Source organism: Pistacia vera, unplaced genomic scaffold, assembly GCF_008641045.1.
Source record: "Pistacia vera cultivar Batoury unplaced genomic scaffold, PisVer_v2 Contig729, whole genome shotgun sequence".
Lineage (NCBI taxonomy): Eukaryota > Viridiplantae > Streptophyta > Magnoliopsida > Sapindales > Anacardiaceae > Pistacia > Pistacia vera.
In genome coordinates this window covers 244,301-262,841 of record NW_022196589.1, presented here as the reverse complement: position 1 = coordinate 262,841, position 18,541 = coordinate 244,301, and the positions used below count along the sequence as shown (strand labels likewise).

Sequence of the window (18,541 nt, the reverse complement as noted above, 5' to 3'; positions counted from 1 at the left end):
AGGTCCTTGTCAAACTGTCAGTGTCAATTTTTTGAATTTTTTAAAAATCTAAAATATCCTTAATCGGTTAATTTTTTGGATTCTTATAATTAATGAAATTGTTCTAACTATAATTATATTAATTTTTAGGGGTATTTTAGACTTTTATGAAAAAAAAAATTTGGTAGCAGCCGTTTATTTCTTTTATAATTATATTAATTTTTAATTTCATTTACATAATAAAAAAGATTAGGGGTGTTTTAGACTTTTATGAAAAAAAAAAAAAATTGTTACCTTACATACAAGGACCTAAGTGTTACTATCAGATTCTACTGGACGATTTTGTTATTTAGGATATACCTGAGGGACGACAATTGTTTAAACTCCAATAAAAAACGATAATCTAGAATTAGGAGAGTAAAATAAAAAGATAAGGAAAAAGAGGAGCCACGTCAATTGACAGGTGAGTTTTGACAATTGGACTAGTCTGATCCATTTCAATCTTGTATTTTCTCTATAGGGAGAGCCAATGAATAGGAACTTGGCCGATATTGAACCGATTCAATCGTGACCCGCCGCCTTTAACGAGTCAAGTTACAAAATTTTCAATTCATTCAAAATCCTAGACATTAGGACATCAATCCTTGAATAATTGAAGGCTGAAATGTTAGGGTTTTTGAAGAGGAATGGTCAGTGAGTGGTGGCAACGACGTCGATTTTCAGTGACTGAATTGACCTGAAATCACAAGACAATGTCACAAAAAATCGCAAAACAAAGCCCACTGTTGTTGGCGGTTAGGGAGGTGAATGGGGGAGTGAGATGGGTTTTGGTCAGGAGACTGAGGCAAGTATTTTCATGGTGATGGGCAGTGTTTTCGTCATCAGAAACATGCCCTATTTTCCGATGCCGACGGTGGTGTTTGGGGTGTTTTTGTAAGATTTCAAACCTATGAGGACTTCATGAATTTTTAGGGGTGATTTTGTTAGATTTCGAATCTTTAGACACTGATTTAACTCGCCAGTCAAATTGGTTAAACCACTCAACTCGCCAATCAAATCGGTTAAACTGCTTGACTCGTGACTTGGTGGCCTGGTCGGGTCACTACACGGGCCGAGTTTCTAATCATTGGGGAGAACGATATTTTCCCACCCAAGGTTTGGCGAAACTAACACCTTCGCACCCACTGTTATGTTCCGTTAGGAAAATTCGTTACTGTTTGACTGTAAAGACGAGAATAGCCTTTATTATTTTGACTGAATAATTTTTTTATTTATTTAGATCATGTCAATCGAGTCAATTACCAATATATCCACTCTTTAAATATGAAATTACTTATATACCTTGAATGTAAATTAACAATGTGTCCCTCCTGTTTTTTAGTAATAATAATGTCCAGTTGTTTTTTATCAAACCCTATTAGCACTTCCTTTGCAGTACCTCGGTCACTTTCAATATTAGTTTTTGGATCTGAATAATCTGTTGTCTCCAGTTTCATAGTTTTTAGCTGAATTCATGAATTTGACCTCCCTACGTCTCAGTTGTTGTGGGTTACGTGGAACATTTCCACAAAAAAAACCAACACTAGAGAATCTTGATTTATCAAAAAACGAATTACTTGTAGGTTCTTTGCCACACTTCCCTCATAATCAGTCACTTAGGAACTTGATGCTCAGTCCCTCGTAATCTTGATTCATATTTGTTGACATAACCCTTGATTAAGATCATTGTTTTCTTAAGCCAATGACTTGATATAAAAACCATTATTTTGTTATTGTACTTGAGCTTTGTTTGATCATATGAGTCAACATTAGGGAACTGCCACATTTTCATAAACAGAAATGATTCCAAATACGGACAGTGTGATAATGGTGGTGGTACTGCTACACATGTCATGCCACTGTCAGCTGTCTTTTAACAAACTTTGGCAACATTTTATTTAATCTGTTTTGTTGTCAACTTCACGAAATTCCTAATTCGTAACATAACTGAATCTGATGACTACTACAAGTTGAACTCTTCATTTAATTCACGGGTTTCATAGCTCTAACTCAGGTCAGGCTCTTTCCATTGAACAACTTATATAATATGATCATTCTAAAACCAGTAACAAGTGATTGAGTCTTCAAAAGATAGAAAATAAAGCAAAATGTGGGATAGGTTCAAGGGTTCAGAGAAGAGGGAGCACTCTTTAGTAAGTGAAAGTGAACCAACTTGCGTTTGTTTTTGGAACTTACCCTTATCCTTTTCTCATGTACCAGCTCCCCCAACACCACACATACCAGTAGAATTAATGACAGATTATGATTAAAGATAAAGGGCATTTTAGGGTAGTATGAGTAAAGAATATCAAATCCATATCCACACGAAGAAGCAAAAGAGAAACTGAAATAACAATAATGATAATGATAAACACATCAATAGAGGCATTGAAAGAGTGCAGCGTGGTGTTCTAAAGAAGGGACTTGGTGGGTTGGAAGACGAGAACCAAAAATGGGTGGGGAAGGAACCTCGATGTTAATGGATGAGTAATTCAAGTTTTGACGTGCTCACTCACGCTTGAGGGAATTTTGGTGGCCACCCAAAGCTTGAGAGTTGTAGAACTTTCTAAGACAGTAGAGGCATTGAAAGAGGTAGGTGGGGGAGGTTGGCGGAGGGAGAGGTGGCGGCGGTTGTTGGTGTTGGTGAAAGTGATAAGCTTGTCGTTTGGTGGCATAGAAAGTAATACAATCGTAATGAAGTTACATATTTTCATTAATCAAGAGAGCTGTACATATAGAGTTAAGGAAAACTAATTCACATCTAGATACAAGGAAGGATCCTAGTCTTAAGGAAGACTTAACCAATTGCTGAATACAAGGAAGTTTGAATTTAAAATAGATTCTAATAACTGAATTAATCTATATTATGATATGCCCCCTGAAGAGAGGCCAATCTTGTCTTGTAAATTCTAAAATTGGGAACGAGGCAAAGGTTTGGTAAGAAGATCAGCAAGCTGGTCTGTAGAGGAAACATGAGTCATGCGAAAAGCGCCAGATTGAACTTGATCATGAAGAAAGTGATAATCAATTGCCACATGCTTCATTTGAGAATGGAAGACGGGATTGGAACTTAACTGTGTTGCACCTACCTTATCGCAGTAGATGACTGGGAGGCTGATTAGATTGATGCAAAGTTAAGAGAGCAAATAGCAAACCCATCATAGTTCAGCAGCAGTAGCATCAATTGAGCGATATTCAGCCTCAGTTGAAGAACGAGCCACAATTTTCTGCTTCTTAGAGCTCTAGGAAATAAGATTGCAGCCAAGGTAAACAAGGTAAACACCAGTTGAAGAGTAGTCATCTTTGTTATATGCCTAGTCAGCATTGAAAAGGGCATGAATCGAGTCTGAGAAAGCATGAAGGGATAGCGGTGAGTTGCGGTGAAGAAGAAAGCCATCATTCAGGGTACCACTGAGGTAGCGCAAAATTCTTTTAACAAGATTCCAATGTTCATCTGTTGGTTGATGCATAAACTAATATATTTTGTTAACAACAAAGGAAATTTCTGGACGAGTGAGAAACAAGTATTGAAGGCTACCTACTACGATTCTATTTTCAGTTGGATCAGAGAGAGGTGATCCCAATGATAATTTGAGAGGATGAGTTGGTTGGTAAAGGAGTAAGTACAAGTTTAGCCTTTTGCATATGTGTTCGAGTAAGTAGATCCTTTATATATCTCCGTTGGGAAAGCAGGACACCATGCTGATGAGGAACAACTTCAACACCAAGGAAATATGAGAAAGTGCCCAAATCCTTGAGAGAAAAACACTGAGCTAGACAAGTAACAAACTGGGATACAAGGTTGTCATTGTTTCTAGTTTCATCAACATAGACCAAAAGGTAGAGTAGTTTGGTGCCAATTTTGAGAACAAACAAGGAAGTGTTAGAATGGAAGTTTTTAAACCTAGAATCAACAAGGAATTGGCGCAACTCATGATAACATGCCCTAGTAGCTTGTTTGAGGTCGTAAATAGCTTTGTGAAGTTTACACACATAAGTGGGGTTATCAGAGTTAATGAAGCCAGGGGGCTGAGCCATGTACACCGTTTTTGATAAATTGCCTTGAAGGAAGGCGTTGTTGACACCTAATTGGCGAAGGGACCAACCATTGCTGACACCAAGACTAAGCACCAGTCGGATAATAGTTGGCTTGATGACTGGAATGAATGTTTCAAGATAGTCCACACCTGGTCTTTGATGAAAGCCTTTGGCCACAAGACGAGCTTTAAACCTGTCAATAAAACCATCAGAATTCCTTTTGATACGAAATATCCACTTACAGCCTACAAGGTTGGTGATACTAGTAGGAGAGACAAGTTCCCATGTTCCATTGCGAACAAGAGCATCATACTCCTCTGACATAGCTTTTCGCCAATTTGGTTCTTTTAGAGCCTGGGTAATGGATGATGGTTCTAGGCTAGGTGAAGAGGCTAAGTGAGTGTGAAGGTTTAGTTTTTGAATTGGTTTGGTGATATGGTTTTTGGCTCGAGTAGTCATGGGATGACGAGGGGGTGGTGTAGTGGCTGGGTGTGAGTCAGAGGAGCATTGTGGTGGAGAGTCTGCTTGAGGGGATGATGATGACAATGTTGAAGAGGGATTAGCAGTAGGAGGCAAGTCTAGAGCATGTACTTCTGGAGTGTAAGAATGCAGTTGTTCTTGAAGGGGTATGGAGACTGTAAGAACTGGTGGAAACCATGTTGCTGCGGTAGTGGAGTTGAGACGGGGTAGCTGATTTTTTAGAGTGGTGTAAGGAAATATGGATTCTACAAATTGAACATGGCGAGAGACATAGGTTTTAGAAGCTGATGGTTCAAAACAAAGATAGGCACTCTGAGATAATGAGTAACCAAGAAAGACACAGGGTTTAGATTTGGGTTCTAGTTTGTGGGATTAATAAAGATGAAGCCATGGATAACATAAGCACCCGAAAATTTTAAGTTTAGAATAGTTTGGTGTGGTTTTGAAAATTAATTCAAAAGGACTAGAGAGGTTGAGAGTTGTAAGAATCAGCATGCATGAAGAGTGGTGGAGATGGAGAATGAAAGCATGGATTCTAAAACTGGTTTTCAAACAAAGCTTGGAAAAGAGATTATACCTACTCCTTTGCTTTGGATTGATGAAGATTAGCTTCAAAAGGATGAAACCTCCACACTTTAACACCACCTTGAGAGATTAGAGAGTGGCCTTGGGTTTGAGAGAGAGTTTTTGGTTTGTGTTTTTGTGAACAAGTCAAGAATGAACAAAAATGCAACCTTTTGCACTTATATATACTTGGGCAATATTGCAATTATTTATTTTTCACTTCCAAGCCCAATAAAATCTTATTTTATAAAGGGACCCCACGAATTTAATATGCTACCCTTTGAATAATCAATATTATTCAAGGGCCCATGTAAACTAAACTAGTTTACATTAACAACCCAAAAATTTACCCCTTTTTACCCTTTAACTATTAAAAGGTTATTTTTGTTCATCTTATTAATCTTAACACTTTAAGATATAATAATTAAATATAATTAATTATTGCTTGACCATTTTAACCCTTAAAATGTCACAAATGATTTCTATGTAACTATTACTATAGAAATCCCGTTATTACCCTCGGAAGGTGCTAGCCCTCTTCGGATAATCATTTCTCTCTCTCATCCTTCTCTAACTTCCCAAGGCTATTGGTGTGACCATGTAGGTCCACCGTGGATTAGCCGTGAGCCGGTTCTGGATGAATCCGGAAACCTGTCCGGAGGCCCAACGACTATGGTAAACATCTAGCAATGTGCCATAGTCCCTAAACCACGATGAAGAAATACTTCATCGAACCCATTTCAGATCATACGTACCATGCAGGTAAAGTCCCTCCATTGAGATATCCTAATCGAGTATGGATTCATGGAACGTCAAAATCCTAAACTCGATCTTCTACCGAATTGTCGATCAATATGTCCGGAACTTGTCATCACAAACTTACTTTTGTATGACTAATAATAGACTCTGGCCAGAGATTCAGTTTTCCGACATTTATCGATGTTCGTCTAGGAACTCGAATCCGGATGGAGTCAGCGGTACTCCCGATCCTATATTTCCGAGTCAATGGATCCCCTCTTGACCATCGTTCGTTTCCGCATATGAACAACGCATAACCAAATAGGCTTTATTATACGAAACATGATTAGTCTTGTACTTATACACCGTATGAACCATACGCATCCATATCGGATCCGACTACAATGTCTCAGGTCAAAGGACTACATCGTGCACTGATATAACCAAACGATAAATCATTGACTACATGCTTTTCCAAGTGATTTGTCGTTATTCGATCACGTTCGAAAAACAGTTCACCAACCATTAATCCATACCAATGCCCCAGTGACATGACTATCATCGTCATCCGTACTTATATCAACTCATGATATCTTTCGGAAGCATCCGGTATGCCTACTGTGCAATATAGTTGCCCAAAGTATATTGCTTCCGTAGGGAACCCTTTTCGATAATTCATTTACCGATTAAATGAATCATCTGGACAATTCATATACACACTTTATTTTAAATGCATGACTGAATAAAGGAAGCAATTTACATATATGAGTTGAAGAACTTTTTCTTCTATTATTTATGATATATATATATATATACAAGACAAAATGCTCTGAAACCGACAACACGAATGGTTTCTAGGGCATACACTAATATACACTAACAAGAGTAGGGGTAGGCATTCTATTAATTAAATAGACAACAGTAATGAATGCATGAGACCAAAAGGTTAAAGGAAGTGAGGCATGGTAGAGTAGGGTGAGTCTAGTTTCGATAATGTGACGATGTCTACATTCAGAGTAGCCATTGTGTTCAGGTGTATGAGGCGGAGTGATTGATACCAGCTTTAGAAAGGAAATCTTTGAGGCCCAGATATTCTCCTCCATTGTCGGAGTAGAGAGTGATGATTTTGTGGTGTAAATAATTTTCAACAATAGTTTTATAGCGCTGAAATACTTCTTGAACATCAGATTTTCTTTTAAGGGGATAAAACCATATGTATTTGGTAAAGTGATCGACAAAGATGACATAGTATTTGAAGCCATTGGAAGGCATAACAGGAGAAGTCCAGACATCAGAAAAAATAATTTGAAGAGGATGTGTAGACACAAGTGATGAAACAGAAAATGGTAACTTATGACTTTTATTGCAGAGGCATGCATTACATGAGAAATCTTTTGTCCTAGATGAAGATGATTCTAAATGATATCTAGATAGAATATGCTTTAAAATGGGAGAAGCTGGATGTCCTAAATGATGATGCCAGTTGGTAGATGTTGTTTTGGTAGCAGAGAAGGCTAGAATCGGGGTAGACATAGGTGTGGTAGTCGGCCATTCATACGAATCATCCTTAGTACTGCCCTGGAATAGAATTGCCCTTGAGCGAAGATCCTTCACAGAAAATGAAGAGGGTAAGAATTCAACGGATGCATTATTAATGATGCAAAACTGAGAAATGGAAATCAGATTTTTTTTCATAGTTGGTACACAGAGTACATCAGACAATTTGAAAGTTTAGTTGGGAGAAGAAAGATGTGTAGAACCGGTGTGTGTGATAGAGAGACCTGTACCATCTCAAATCAGAACATCATCTGATCCATTGTAAGGCGAGTGAAGAGACAGATTGTTTAAATTTGTTGTGACGTGATGAGATACGCCACTGTCAAGTAACCATGTCGGGTTGGTGGCTATGGTGTTGGTTGCAAAGTGAACTCTAGGCTACCAAGGAGCTCTGGGATTGTTGGATGATGTACGTGCAATAGTAAAAGACCGAATCGGTATCACCTAAAAGGAGGGACATCTTTTGGCTCTGTGTCCTTGAATGCCACAGATTTGGAAAAAGCCTTGATAGGGTCGGGATGGAGGGCGGTTGTTGCGATATTGGGAGCGTGTGTCTGAGAACAAGGGAGGACGACCAGTTGTGTCAGCTAAAGGACGCCAATTTGGGTGACCAGCAGGTGAGGAATGAGAGGGACGCTAATTGTTGTTTGTTTTGGGTGGATGCCATGTTTGATTGGTCTTTTGTGTGGGATTGGCTGTAATGGGCAGAGGTGTTGCTGAACTGTTGGTTGCTGATATAGAGGCTTCAAAGGAGAGAAGCTTTTCGTGAAGCTCATCAAAGGAAATGGATGTGTCACGAGCTTGGACTGCACGAACAAGTTCTTTGTAGTCGTCTCCTAGCCATCCAGTATCTTGTCTGTGAGATCTTCGGGATCTAGTGGGGCACCTAGTATAGCCAGTTCATCAGCACGAGCTTTAACAGATTGTAGATACTCAGTTATGGTTAGAGTGCCCTTGGTTGGGCTTTTAAGTTGGTTTTTGACCTGTTTAATGCGACCACGAGAGGGTTTGGCATACGTGTTGGCAAGTATGGTCCATGCTTCCTTAGCAGTCCCTGCACGAGCAATAAAGGGAATGATGGTAGGGGAGAAAGAGCCAATCAAGGCATTGAGCAGTAGCTGATCTTGGCGAATCCAGAGTTTATGAAAAGGATTCACTACTGTGATGTTGTTGGTAGTAATTGTGTTTGGAGGACAGGGTGTAGATCCACTGATATACCCAATGAGGTCATATCCAATGAATAGAGTTTCAAATTGTAGTTTCCAGGGGATGTGAGTTTGAGAGGTGCTTGAGCTGAGATATTTATTGTGATGAGAGGAACCTCTTGGTTTTGAGGGCTAGCGAGAGAGGTAGTATCTGCGTGGTTGGTTTGGGTGGTCATGTTGTGGTTGGATGATAAGGAGGAAAATGGAAGGTAAGAAAAAAAAATTAATGGAGGAGAATATTGAGATGCTCTGATACCATATAGAAAGTAATACAATCGTAATGAAGCTACATATTTTCATTAATCAAGATAGCTGTACATATATAGTTAAGGAAAACTAATTCACATCTAGATACAAGGAAGGTTCCTAGTCTTAAGGAAGACTTAACCAATTGCTGAATACAAGGAAGTTTGAATTTAAAATAGATTATAAGAACTGAATTAATCTATATTCTGGTAGGTGGGTCTTGGATTGTTAGAGGTGAGGAAGTTGTAAATGTTAGGGTCTGCCATTTTGAATGACATATTTTCTGGGAATAACAGAATCGCACTGTGGTGTGGGTTTCCTTTTAAAACAAAATCCTTTGTGCTCTCTATGTGGTCCCATTTTTTTTTTTTTTCCTGAAATTTTAAACTTTAAAATTAGTCGTAATTACTCTTTAGCTAGTCTTATGCTTTATTATTTCGCTTAAAAATTAAAGTTCAAACTTATATTTATGCATATGAGCCATAATCATGGAGTTTTATATATAAAAATGATATTTTTTTAAGAAAAAACTTTATTTCAAGTATGGTAATTAATCTTAATCTCCTTTAAAAAAACTCATCTTATGAAGTTTCAAGGCCCCAAACATTCTAGAATTATAAAAAACTCATGTTTATGGTTTCAAGAAATATTTCCGGCCTTCATTTGGAGTTGTAAATTGACAAAGAAACGTTTAAGTAAACAAGGGTAAGTTTGTAATTTGGTTTGTCCTGATACTTTGAAAAAAGAAAAAACAACAATCAAGATTTGGTGTCACCACATAAGAATTTTACCAGCTACCTAATGCCTCTGAGATTCGAAGAAAATGCTTACTTTATCTACTCGATAAAAAGTAGCAACCATTCTATATAATCTAGATAAACTAACATAATGTCAATTGGAGAATTGAAAAATAAAATTAGACTAATATAAATAATGTGAAGATAATGATATAGTTTTTATGAGTTTGTAATAGAGAATTTGTACCAAAAAGTTTATAACATTTCTCTTGTTCCATAATGTTTCTAATTAGCCTTATTTAGACTATCTCCAACCACAAACACTAAATTGGTGTAAGTTTCACACTAAATTGGTGTAATTTTTGGTGTATTTCACTATTGCATATCCAATCCATTGCACTAAATATTACACCAAAAAGAATATTCCTTAAAATATTTTCTTTCTTTTTCTTTCTATGTAATAATCAATAATTAATCAATTTCACTCATTAATTTTGTATATATTAATTAAATATTGAGAATAATATTTATATTAAAGAATAATTACTTTGAAAATTATACTAATTTAATAAAATTAAGCATTTATTTAATCAAATAAATATTACATTCAATATAGAAAAACATTGCATTGAAAAAAAAATTGCTTTTAATTTTTCATAATTTTTTGAATGATATAATTATTATGAATTTATTATTATAAATAATAATCAAATTAACATAAATATAAATAACAAAAATAAAAAAAAAATATTTTTTATAGTGTTTGAACAATGCCACACCAATTTGATATAAGTGGATAATATCACGCTAAATTTGGAGTGATACTATTTACTAACACCACTTTGATGTATAATTTGATGTTGAATTGAAACATATTTTTCACATCATTGTGTTGTTTTGGCGCTAAGTCTTTTAGCAAGTCAGTGCTGCAAACCACAATACCTTTATTGGAACTCATGCCTGGTGACATAACTCTTACCCTTTCTTCTATGCTGAGCTCAATGACTGGTTTGCTTTTCTATTATCCTGGCGAGCGTCTCCAGTTATATAGTTGATATTTATACTTATTTTTACTCAAAGCTAAAATGAGATATTATTAACATGTACTTGAACATATATAAATTTTTAATTGTTAGGAAAAAAAAAAAATTTAGATACAAAAATGCTTATAATTTAGATCAAGCATAATACTAAATATATAACATTTTTATACAATATTTCTCGTATAATATGATGGGGTAAAAGATGATTGACTGATTTTAAATTAAAAATAAACTTTCATCAAATATTTTTTACCACATCATGTTATGTGTGTAGTATTACACTTAGATAAAAGCCTTTTAAAAATCTTTATACAATAGTTAATACCGTTGTAAAATCTAATTGTTTACTACTAACATTGTTTCGATTTCATTCTGATTAAATTTGCTATCAAAAAAAAAAAATTGTGGTGAATTCCTTTTTGAAAAAAATGGTGTCTTACTATATAAAGAGCTATGGGCTACATTATTGCCCATATAATATATTTTGATTGATACCGGCATTATATGGTGATCCTTTGAAGATGGCTGTGGATAAAGGACTATCTCGGCAGCCAACACTTGAAAAGCTATCAAAGGATATTGCTGCAATGTCATCTCACATCTTGGTAAGGTTAAACTCTTTTAAAATGGATGGACAGATGAGAAAAGTCTGGATAACTTGTAACATATGCATAAGACTATGACAGAATTGTTAATTGACATTGATATATTTTGCGTCTACACAGCTTGTTGCATATTATTATACCTGTGATTTTGATGTACTATGAGTTACCATTGGATCTTGTTGTAAAAAATTAGAGTAAGTTTAAAACTTGAGTTGTATAGAGATTCTTGCCTTTTGTTGATTGTTTATCATTTCGTGTTGTTGTTCACATTGTATTCTTCTTGTTACCGCTTTCAATTTTGTGAAAGCACGACATGTTCCCACTCATAGATAGGATATGTTAATAAAATCTTTTAACAGTGTTAAGATGAAAAAACCATTCACTTCTTTTCTTCTTCTTCACCTGTCGAGAGTTTTTAGAAGACATGCTGATTTTCTCATCAAGTGCGGCAAGTGTAGCAGAAGCTCAAGAAATCAACAGAAGGATATGGAGTGGTTGAGCTCTTCACCCCATCAGCTTCCTTCACTTCACCCTTGCAAATGTTGTTCATCAACTGATAAGAGTGACCTTCCAAAAGAAATGTTGTTCACTTCACACTTGCTGCTTTCGGCTTAGATGAGTCGTTTTCGAATAATAATGGTGCAGATTCACTGGTGTTTTTCAATGAACAAACATCAATGTGATTCTTCTTCTTATTGTTTCTCTTTTTACCGATTGTTTTCATTTCTCGACATTGCTTAAGATTGGTCCATCCTCATCCAAAAGCATTAAATAATTTCAAAATTAGATTATAAATAAAATAAAACATTATTGTTTTTGTGAGACTTTTTTCATCAATATTTTGTCATAAACTTCGGCTCTTCACAAAAGGTTGATTTTGATTATTCTTTAATGGGGCTTTCTGTACATTAAAGCAAAATGCTCAATGTCTCTCTTTCGTTTCTTTTCTTTATGATTTGATCTTTTGAGGCATGTAGTTACACAAAATAAAAAAACAATGGATGGAGAAGGAGGAGGTTCCACTGTCGAATCTTCTGTCTACTACTCCGTTATTGGCCTCGGCAATGATGCCTCCTTTTGTGATATTCGCTCTGCCTATCCCAAACTCGCCATGGTACAGTTTCTTCCCTCTATGGATCTTCAAGACTTGAATGAATTATTTTTTCAAATTTTCAGTTTTTGAGAGTAGAATTCTTAATTGTGGGTGGTGGTTTTTGAATAAATGTCATCGGACAGGTTTGCGAAGAATCTAGGGGTGGCGGGGGAAGCGAAACGGCAGTTTCAACGAATCCAAGAGGTGGCACAAACAATCTCACTCGGTGACGGCGATGAGAAGGCAACTATTTTATATACGGGAGATAAAATAATGTAATTACTCTTTAATTGTATTTTAAATTTACTATAATATCCTTTGGTTAAAGTTAACGGATGATGAGTGGGAAATTGTCGTTTTGAAACTTGACGGGTGGGAAAGTGCCATTCTGCCAAACCCCCGTTCTCAATATTGTATGATTGTGTCGCTGTTGGTATAGTTGTGGTTGCAGTTACAGTTAGCGGGAGGCAAACAAAACAGAGGGAGCGAAAGAGAGAGGCAGAGAGAGCCAGGAGAGTCAAATTCAGAAAGAAAGAAAGAAAGAGATTTAGTGGTTGTTATTTCGTATGGCAGCCCTAATCTCTTTCCTCTCTTCTATTCCTCCTGCGCCTCCTCCTCCTTCTCCCTCTCAACGTCGTCGTTTTCTTCCCATCACTTCCTTCCTTTTCTCTTCTCCCTCTCTTTCTCCTCCTCGTCCTCCTCTTCGTCTCCGTTCCGTCTCGGGTAACTACGGAAAACGCAGAACCTTTATTGTTTGTTCATCATCATCGTCTTTTGATGATCTCGGTTCGCCATCGAATTCGAGCTCCGCTGGCTCCTCTAAGGTCTTCATCTTTCTTTTGCTTATCATTTAGCTTTGTTTTTTTTTTAATAATTTGTGATTTTTAATTACTTCAGAGCTAATTGGTGAGGAATCCTTTAATAGAGCCTAGATAGAATAATAATTGAATAGTTTCAGCTTTGTTTATTTGCTTCGAATGAGTAAATATCAAAATTTTTGTTGCTCGTTGCGTTTTGGATTCCAGATTTTGCTACTCTTCACTTTTAATTGCATAGTTAAGCTGCTGAGGAGATGTATGTATATGTATTAATTTTTTTTTTTGCCGAGTTTCATAAGAGTTTCAGTTGATTCAATTCACCATCTAGATTTGTTTGCATTGCTAATTTTGAAATTCAGATATTGAATTTAGATAGTTTTTGGTGAAAGATACAGACAGAAGATAATTTTTCTGTATATATGTGGCTTAACTTATTGAAGAACAAGACAAACATTTTAGGTTCAGTTTTCTTTTAGGTTCTTCAGTTCCCTTAGCAAATAGAAAATAACTAAAGTGTCAAACGAACTGGGAGGTAATGAAGTATCAGTAACTAATTTTTGTGAGCATTAATTAGTGTCCGGAGATGAACTGAACTGAAATATTAACATTGAGATAAATTGTGATTACAAACTAGTAAGCGACTTGTGAAACTATGGAATGGGTTAGGAGTCAACTTTTTGAAATTTTTGGTGCAAAAATAATGAGTTTTAAGGCTGATATCTCCACATTTGGAAACGCCCAAGGATGTGCTCGAATAATAGCAAGATCTGTGGAGCATATTATAACATTTTCACAATATTATGAGTTTTTCCATGAGGCTCTAGTGTGGGAAATAGGTGAAAGAATCCACTATTAGTTGGAAGGTGCTAGCTCTTGAATTTTGCAACAAACCCACCAAAACGGTATCCTCAGAAAACCATAAGGGAGTATATTAATACTGTGCTTAAATCTCATTTGATTTGGTTATGAAAGAGGAGTATTTATAACCACCATTGTAGTTACATGAACTAGGGATCCCACTCCACCAATTAAGAGCTGAGTGATACCACATATTTATATTGCATTCTGTATATGTGAATGTATGATGCTCTAATTATTTTAGAAACCGTTTTAAGTTTCTTTGGACTGTTTTATTCCGATGTTGTTAGATGTCTGTGCTTTAGCATGCTGATCATACGGTATTGATTTTGACCTTGATATTGCATTTTTCTTCTTTCAGAAATCGTTTCTCTCAGATATGATACAAGAGATCGAACCATTGGATGTGACACTTATCCAAAAAGATGTTCCTCCCACCACCTTGGATGCAATGAAAAGGACCATCTCAAGCATGCTAGGCTTACTTCCATCAGACAGGTTTCAAGTTTCTATTGATGCTTTATGGGAACCTCTCTCTAAGTTATTGTTTTCTTCGATGATGACTGGGTATGTTCATCTTCAACCTCATTTGCAATCTTTTATGTATTTGACGCTTTGTTTTAGGCTAAGGAAAATTGATTTTTTGTGCTTTTTGTGCTTTTGGTTGTTGTGGGGTACTGGGAATACATGTTTATATTTTGACCAAATCATGTTCCCTCACTTTAGATGTATTTATACTGGAAACATATTTTGGGCTAATTGATATTCAGATCATAGTTTGTTTTCATACTTTATGTGCGTATGATATTTCAAGGTTATTTCCTTCTCTTTTTACCATCAGTCACGGTGATTATGCTTACGATTGGTTTTTTTCTTTTTTCTTTTTAATCTTAAATTGTAGGTATACATTGCGGAATGCTGAATATAGGCTTTGCCTTGAAAGAAACCTTGATATAAATGAAGTAGATCATGAAAGTCCAACGCCAGAAAGTTCCAAATTGGATTTGCAAGAGATGTTGCTTAGTAGTGACAAAATAGATGAACAATCTGGGAAAAATGACTTCTCATCCGAACTTGAGAAAACTATTGATGACCCATATGAGGATATTGGTATCGAAGGCCTTGGTGAAACGTCCCCTGAAGTTCAACAATATATTCATCATCTGCAGTCTCATTTATCTTCTGCAAAAAAGGTATTGCGTTCTGGGGAACCTCCCTTGGGTAGAAGAAACTATGGTTCTTCTTCTTCTTTTTTTTTTTTTTTTTAATTTGTTGAATCTCATAGTTGACAAGTAGATTAGCTTAAGATGTTCTTTTGTAGAGCTCGATGGAATTCCTTTCAAGCTAAACTTTGGTTATTGGTATTCGTTTAGCCTTGCTTGATTTCTAACATCCTATGTACATATAAATGTTGGCACTCGTAGAATGAACTACAAGTATGAGAAAACATTTAGAAATCTGCAACGTGCTCAATAAATATTAATAGAAAAAAACATATTTGCATTGGCCCTTTTAACTTACTGGCCTTTTAGAGCTTTGTTGAGTGGAGCTCAATGGTTGGTCATATGTTGAGCTCACTTTGATTTGATGCGGTCTTACAAGTTTTCTTGTTAGTGTTGAATGTGTCTTTCGGTACATTTGTATTTGTGTTTAGATGAGGCTTGTGGGTGGGTCAGTATTTATGATAATAGCCATTTCTGATTTTGAATTCTCTCTCTTTCTCATGCCTGTGCACATAGATGCGGTGGCCACTGCAGACAGACCCCTCTCTCGTCTTTCATTATTTTCAAATTTTACTTTTTGCAATAGAAGATATTGTAGCTCTGTGCAATTAAACAATTGACTTGCTAACTTATTTGTCATCCTTACCTTATTAGATGATTTGTAGTATTCAGTGTGATGTTTATAAATATACATCAAACTCTGCATGTTTCATGTTTCCTTCTCCCTTTAAGTCAGATATTGGACATTTCACTGTTTTCTGTATCTTTTTCTTCTCTTTCTTACCTTAAATAGGCTGTTTATTGTGCTTAGGATGTGGCCTCATATTTCCTTTTGTTTCTTTATTGAAGGAACTCTGTGAAGTTAAGAGGAAAAGTGCTGCTCTTCAAATGCAACAGTTTGTTGGAGAAGAAAAGAATGATTTGCTGGACTACTTAAGATCCTTACAACCTGAGAAGGTTTACCTTAATGCTCTAAACCGTTCAGAGCTTCTTACGCAATAAAAAATCCTTTTTCTGTATGCTTTCTGGTTGTGGAATTTTCATCTGGAACCATTTTTCTTTTAGGGTAGCAAATAGAAGTATATTGTCATCATTAGATGCAGCTTTTGCATGCCTTAGTATTAACTTGGTGATTATTGGGGTTTTAACACTGGTACTAGGACATTTATATACTAGGTACATCCTGTTGCGTTTTGTTTGCCGTGTTCTAAGTTCTAGCTGCTGATTTACAATATGATCTTTGTTATTGCTTGCATTGACGGTTCCATATAAGAAATAAGTGAAATTTTAGGGGGCACACCTATGTAGCAAGAATATCCATGGGTGAAACTTTTTATGTATATCTGTCTTTGCACATTAGAGCCATATCTGACCATTTTGCGTTAACTTTTCATGAGCATGTTGACTGTTTATTTCTATGTGTTTTGCGTATCCAACCTTATTGCTATCGTATTGTCATTGTCATTTTGTAAACTAGTCATGTCATACTTTTTCCTTCAAATATATCTGGTGCTCAGTTAGATGGTAATCACAATTTTACTTCCCAATTGAATGCTCTAGACATTCATTAGCCTATGGTTGGACCACTTCTATTCCCTCTTGAGTTCATATAAATTATTTACTCTCTTTTAGAATATTTTTTTCTTGTTGATGCTGCTAAATTTGTGTCTAATTCATGTCCATGGTTGTATAAGGATGAAGTGTGGCTTTTGGTTTAACTGTTGCTCGTGCTTAGTGCAAGAATAAAAATTGGCTGACAAACTTCTCTCACAAACGTTGTCGTGATAGCTCGTAATTGGTGAGCTCGCATTTGGGAAGGCGAGACCCATTACGGGCTGACCAATCATGAGTTGCCACGTTGCGTTTGTGAGAGAAAATTGGTGAGAAAGGTTTGTAAGTAATATTGCTGTTAGTGCAAACATCAGGCTATAGCAACATGATTCTACATTACATTTTCTACTTGTTCTACCTGTTCGTGCATGCAATATGGTTTTATTTTTCCTATTATATAAGTTTTGGATTATGGATGTTTATGTTAGATACGGAATCTTTCCAGCAGTAATTTGTTAAGGTTTCTCTATATCTTCATGTACGTGGTTCTTGGGCAATGAAATTCTTGTTACTGCCACATCTAATGCAATTGTTTTTTGAACAGGTAGCTGAACTATCGGAGCCTACATCGCCTGAATTGAAAGAAACAATCCACTCTGTGGTCCATGGTCTCCTTGCAACCCTTTCCCCAAAAATGCATTCTAAAGCTCCCCCTTCATTGGAGAACACCACAACTGGAGCAGTGAATATTGGGAGTGAAGATTTTGCTGAACTTGTGGAAAATACTTCACTTCAGTTCCAGCCACACATTTCGCTAACAAGGGACTATCTGGCTCGTCTTCTTTTCTGGTTAGTCCAGCTCCTTTCTCTCCCTTTTAATCCTACTTTTATTTTTTTTGTAATAAAAAAGTTGCAGTCAGGTATGTTTGGTTACATACTTGGAAAATTTGGCCTGAGCAGATGTTGAACCTGATTTGTAGAATGATAGTTTTTGGATTTCTTTGTGATTTTGGGGACTGTGAAAGTGAAATAAATGACATAATCTTGGCAAGTTGAACTTTCTACATAGCCATGTGTGCAGGTTGACTTTCTGATATCCCAGAACCTTTCTTTTTCTTTGTCAAATTTTTTTGAGTAGAAAGCACAAATTTTACCTTTTTATAATGCTATCAAGTTCCTTTTTGAAAATTTGATTATAAAATTTCTTTAAGAATTTTATGCTGATCTGACTATAGTACAAGTGCCCAAACAATGGGATTATGAACACAGGAGATTATTGTTGATCGCCTCTGACTGCAATTCTGTGTTCTAACCATTTGTGTAGTACTGAGTGCTTTAAAAAACTTGTGGCAGTCATTCCTCTTAACTTTTTACTCTGTAATTTAGTATAGATCGTACAGTCTTTTGACCAGTAAGATTTTGAGTTTTCGACGTACTCCCTCTTTTTCTCCTGTCAGGTGCATGCTGTTAGGACACTATCTTCGAGGTCTAGAGTATCGGATGGAGCTGATGCAACTTCTTTCATTGACAATTGATGCTGAAAATAATGTATGTGGTGATGGACAAGTTGCTTGAGATTTACTGTCTATTACAAATGCTTCCATCTGTACATAGACGAGTTGATTGGTGTATACAACGTTTGTTTTCCAACAAGAAGAAGCTGAAAGTGATCTATAAATGTAGGCCACTTAAGCTTTTGCGAATGGAGATTTCATTAATGTATAAAAGGATACGTCTTCTTTATTTGAATTATGGATATATTGATTA

At 36.1% G+C, this 18,541-nt stretch overlaps 1 protein-coding gene across 1 annotated transcript; it reads left to right on the top strand.

Annotated features, from left to right (window-relative positions):
* The first annotated feature begins 12,779 nt into the window (after positions 1 to 12,779).
* On the top strand, positions 12,780 to 18,541 carry LOC116114972. Its single transcript, XM_031401108.1, has 6 exons — positions 12,780 to 13,148; positions 14,362 to 14,567; positions 14,902 to 15,193; positions 16,073 to 16,180; positions 17,379 to 17,623; positions 18,232 to 18,541. The coding sequence occupies exons 1-6, from the start codon at positions 12,891 to 12,893 to the stop codon at positions 18,347 to 18,349; spliced, it is 1,227 nt and encodes a 408-aa protein (XP_031256968.1). The 5' UTR covers positions 12,780 to 12,890; the 3' UTR covers positions 18,350 to 18,541.

What these genes read in the sequence shown, in the direction of transcription:
- LOC116114972 (XM_031401108.1), top strand. Translation starts at nt 12,891, where the DNA reads ATGGCAGCCCTAATCTCTTTCCTCTCTTCTATTCCTCCTGCGCCTCCT. An exon ending in ATTTATCTTCTGCAAAAAAG is followed by an intron (nt 15,194 to 16,072) that starts GTATTGCGTTCT and finishes TCTTTATTGAAG; the next exon opens with GAACTCTGTGAAGTTAAGAG. An exon ending in CTGGCTCGTCTTCTTTTCTG is followed by an intron (nt 17,624 to 18,231) that starts GTTAGTCCAGCT and finishes TTCTCCTGTCAG; the next exon opens with GTGCATGCTGTTAGGACACT.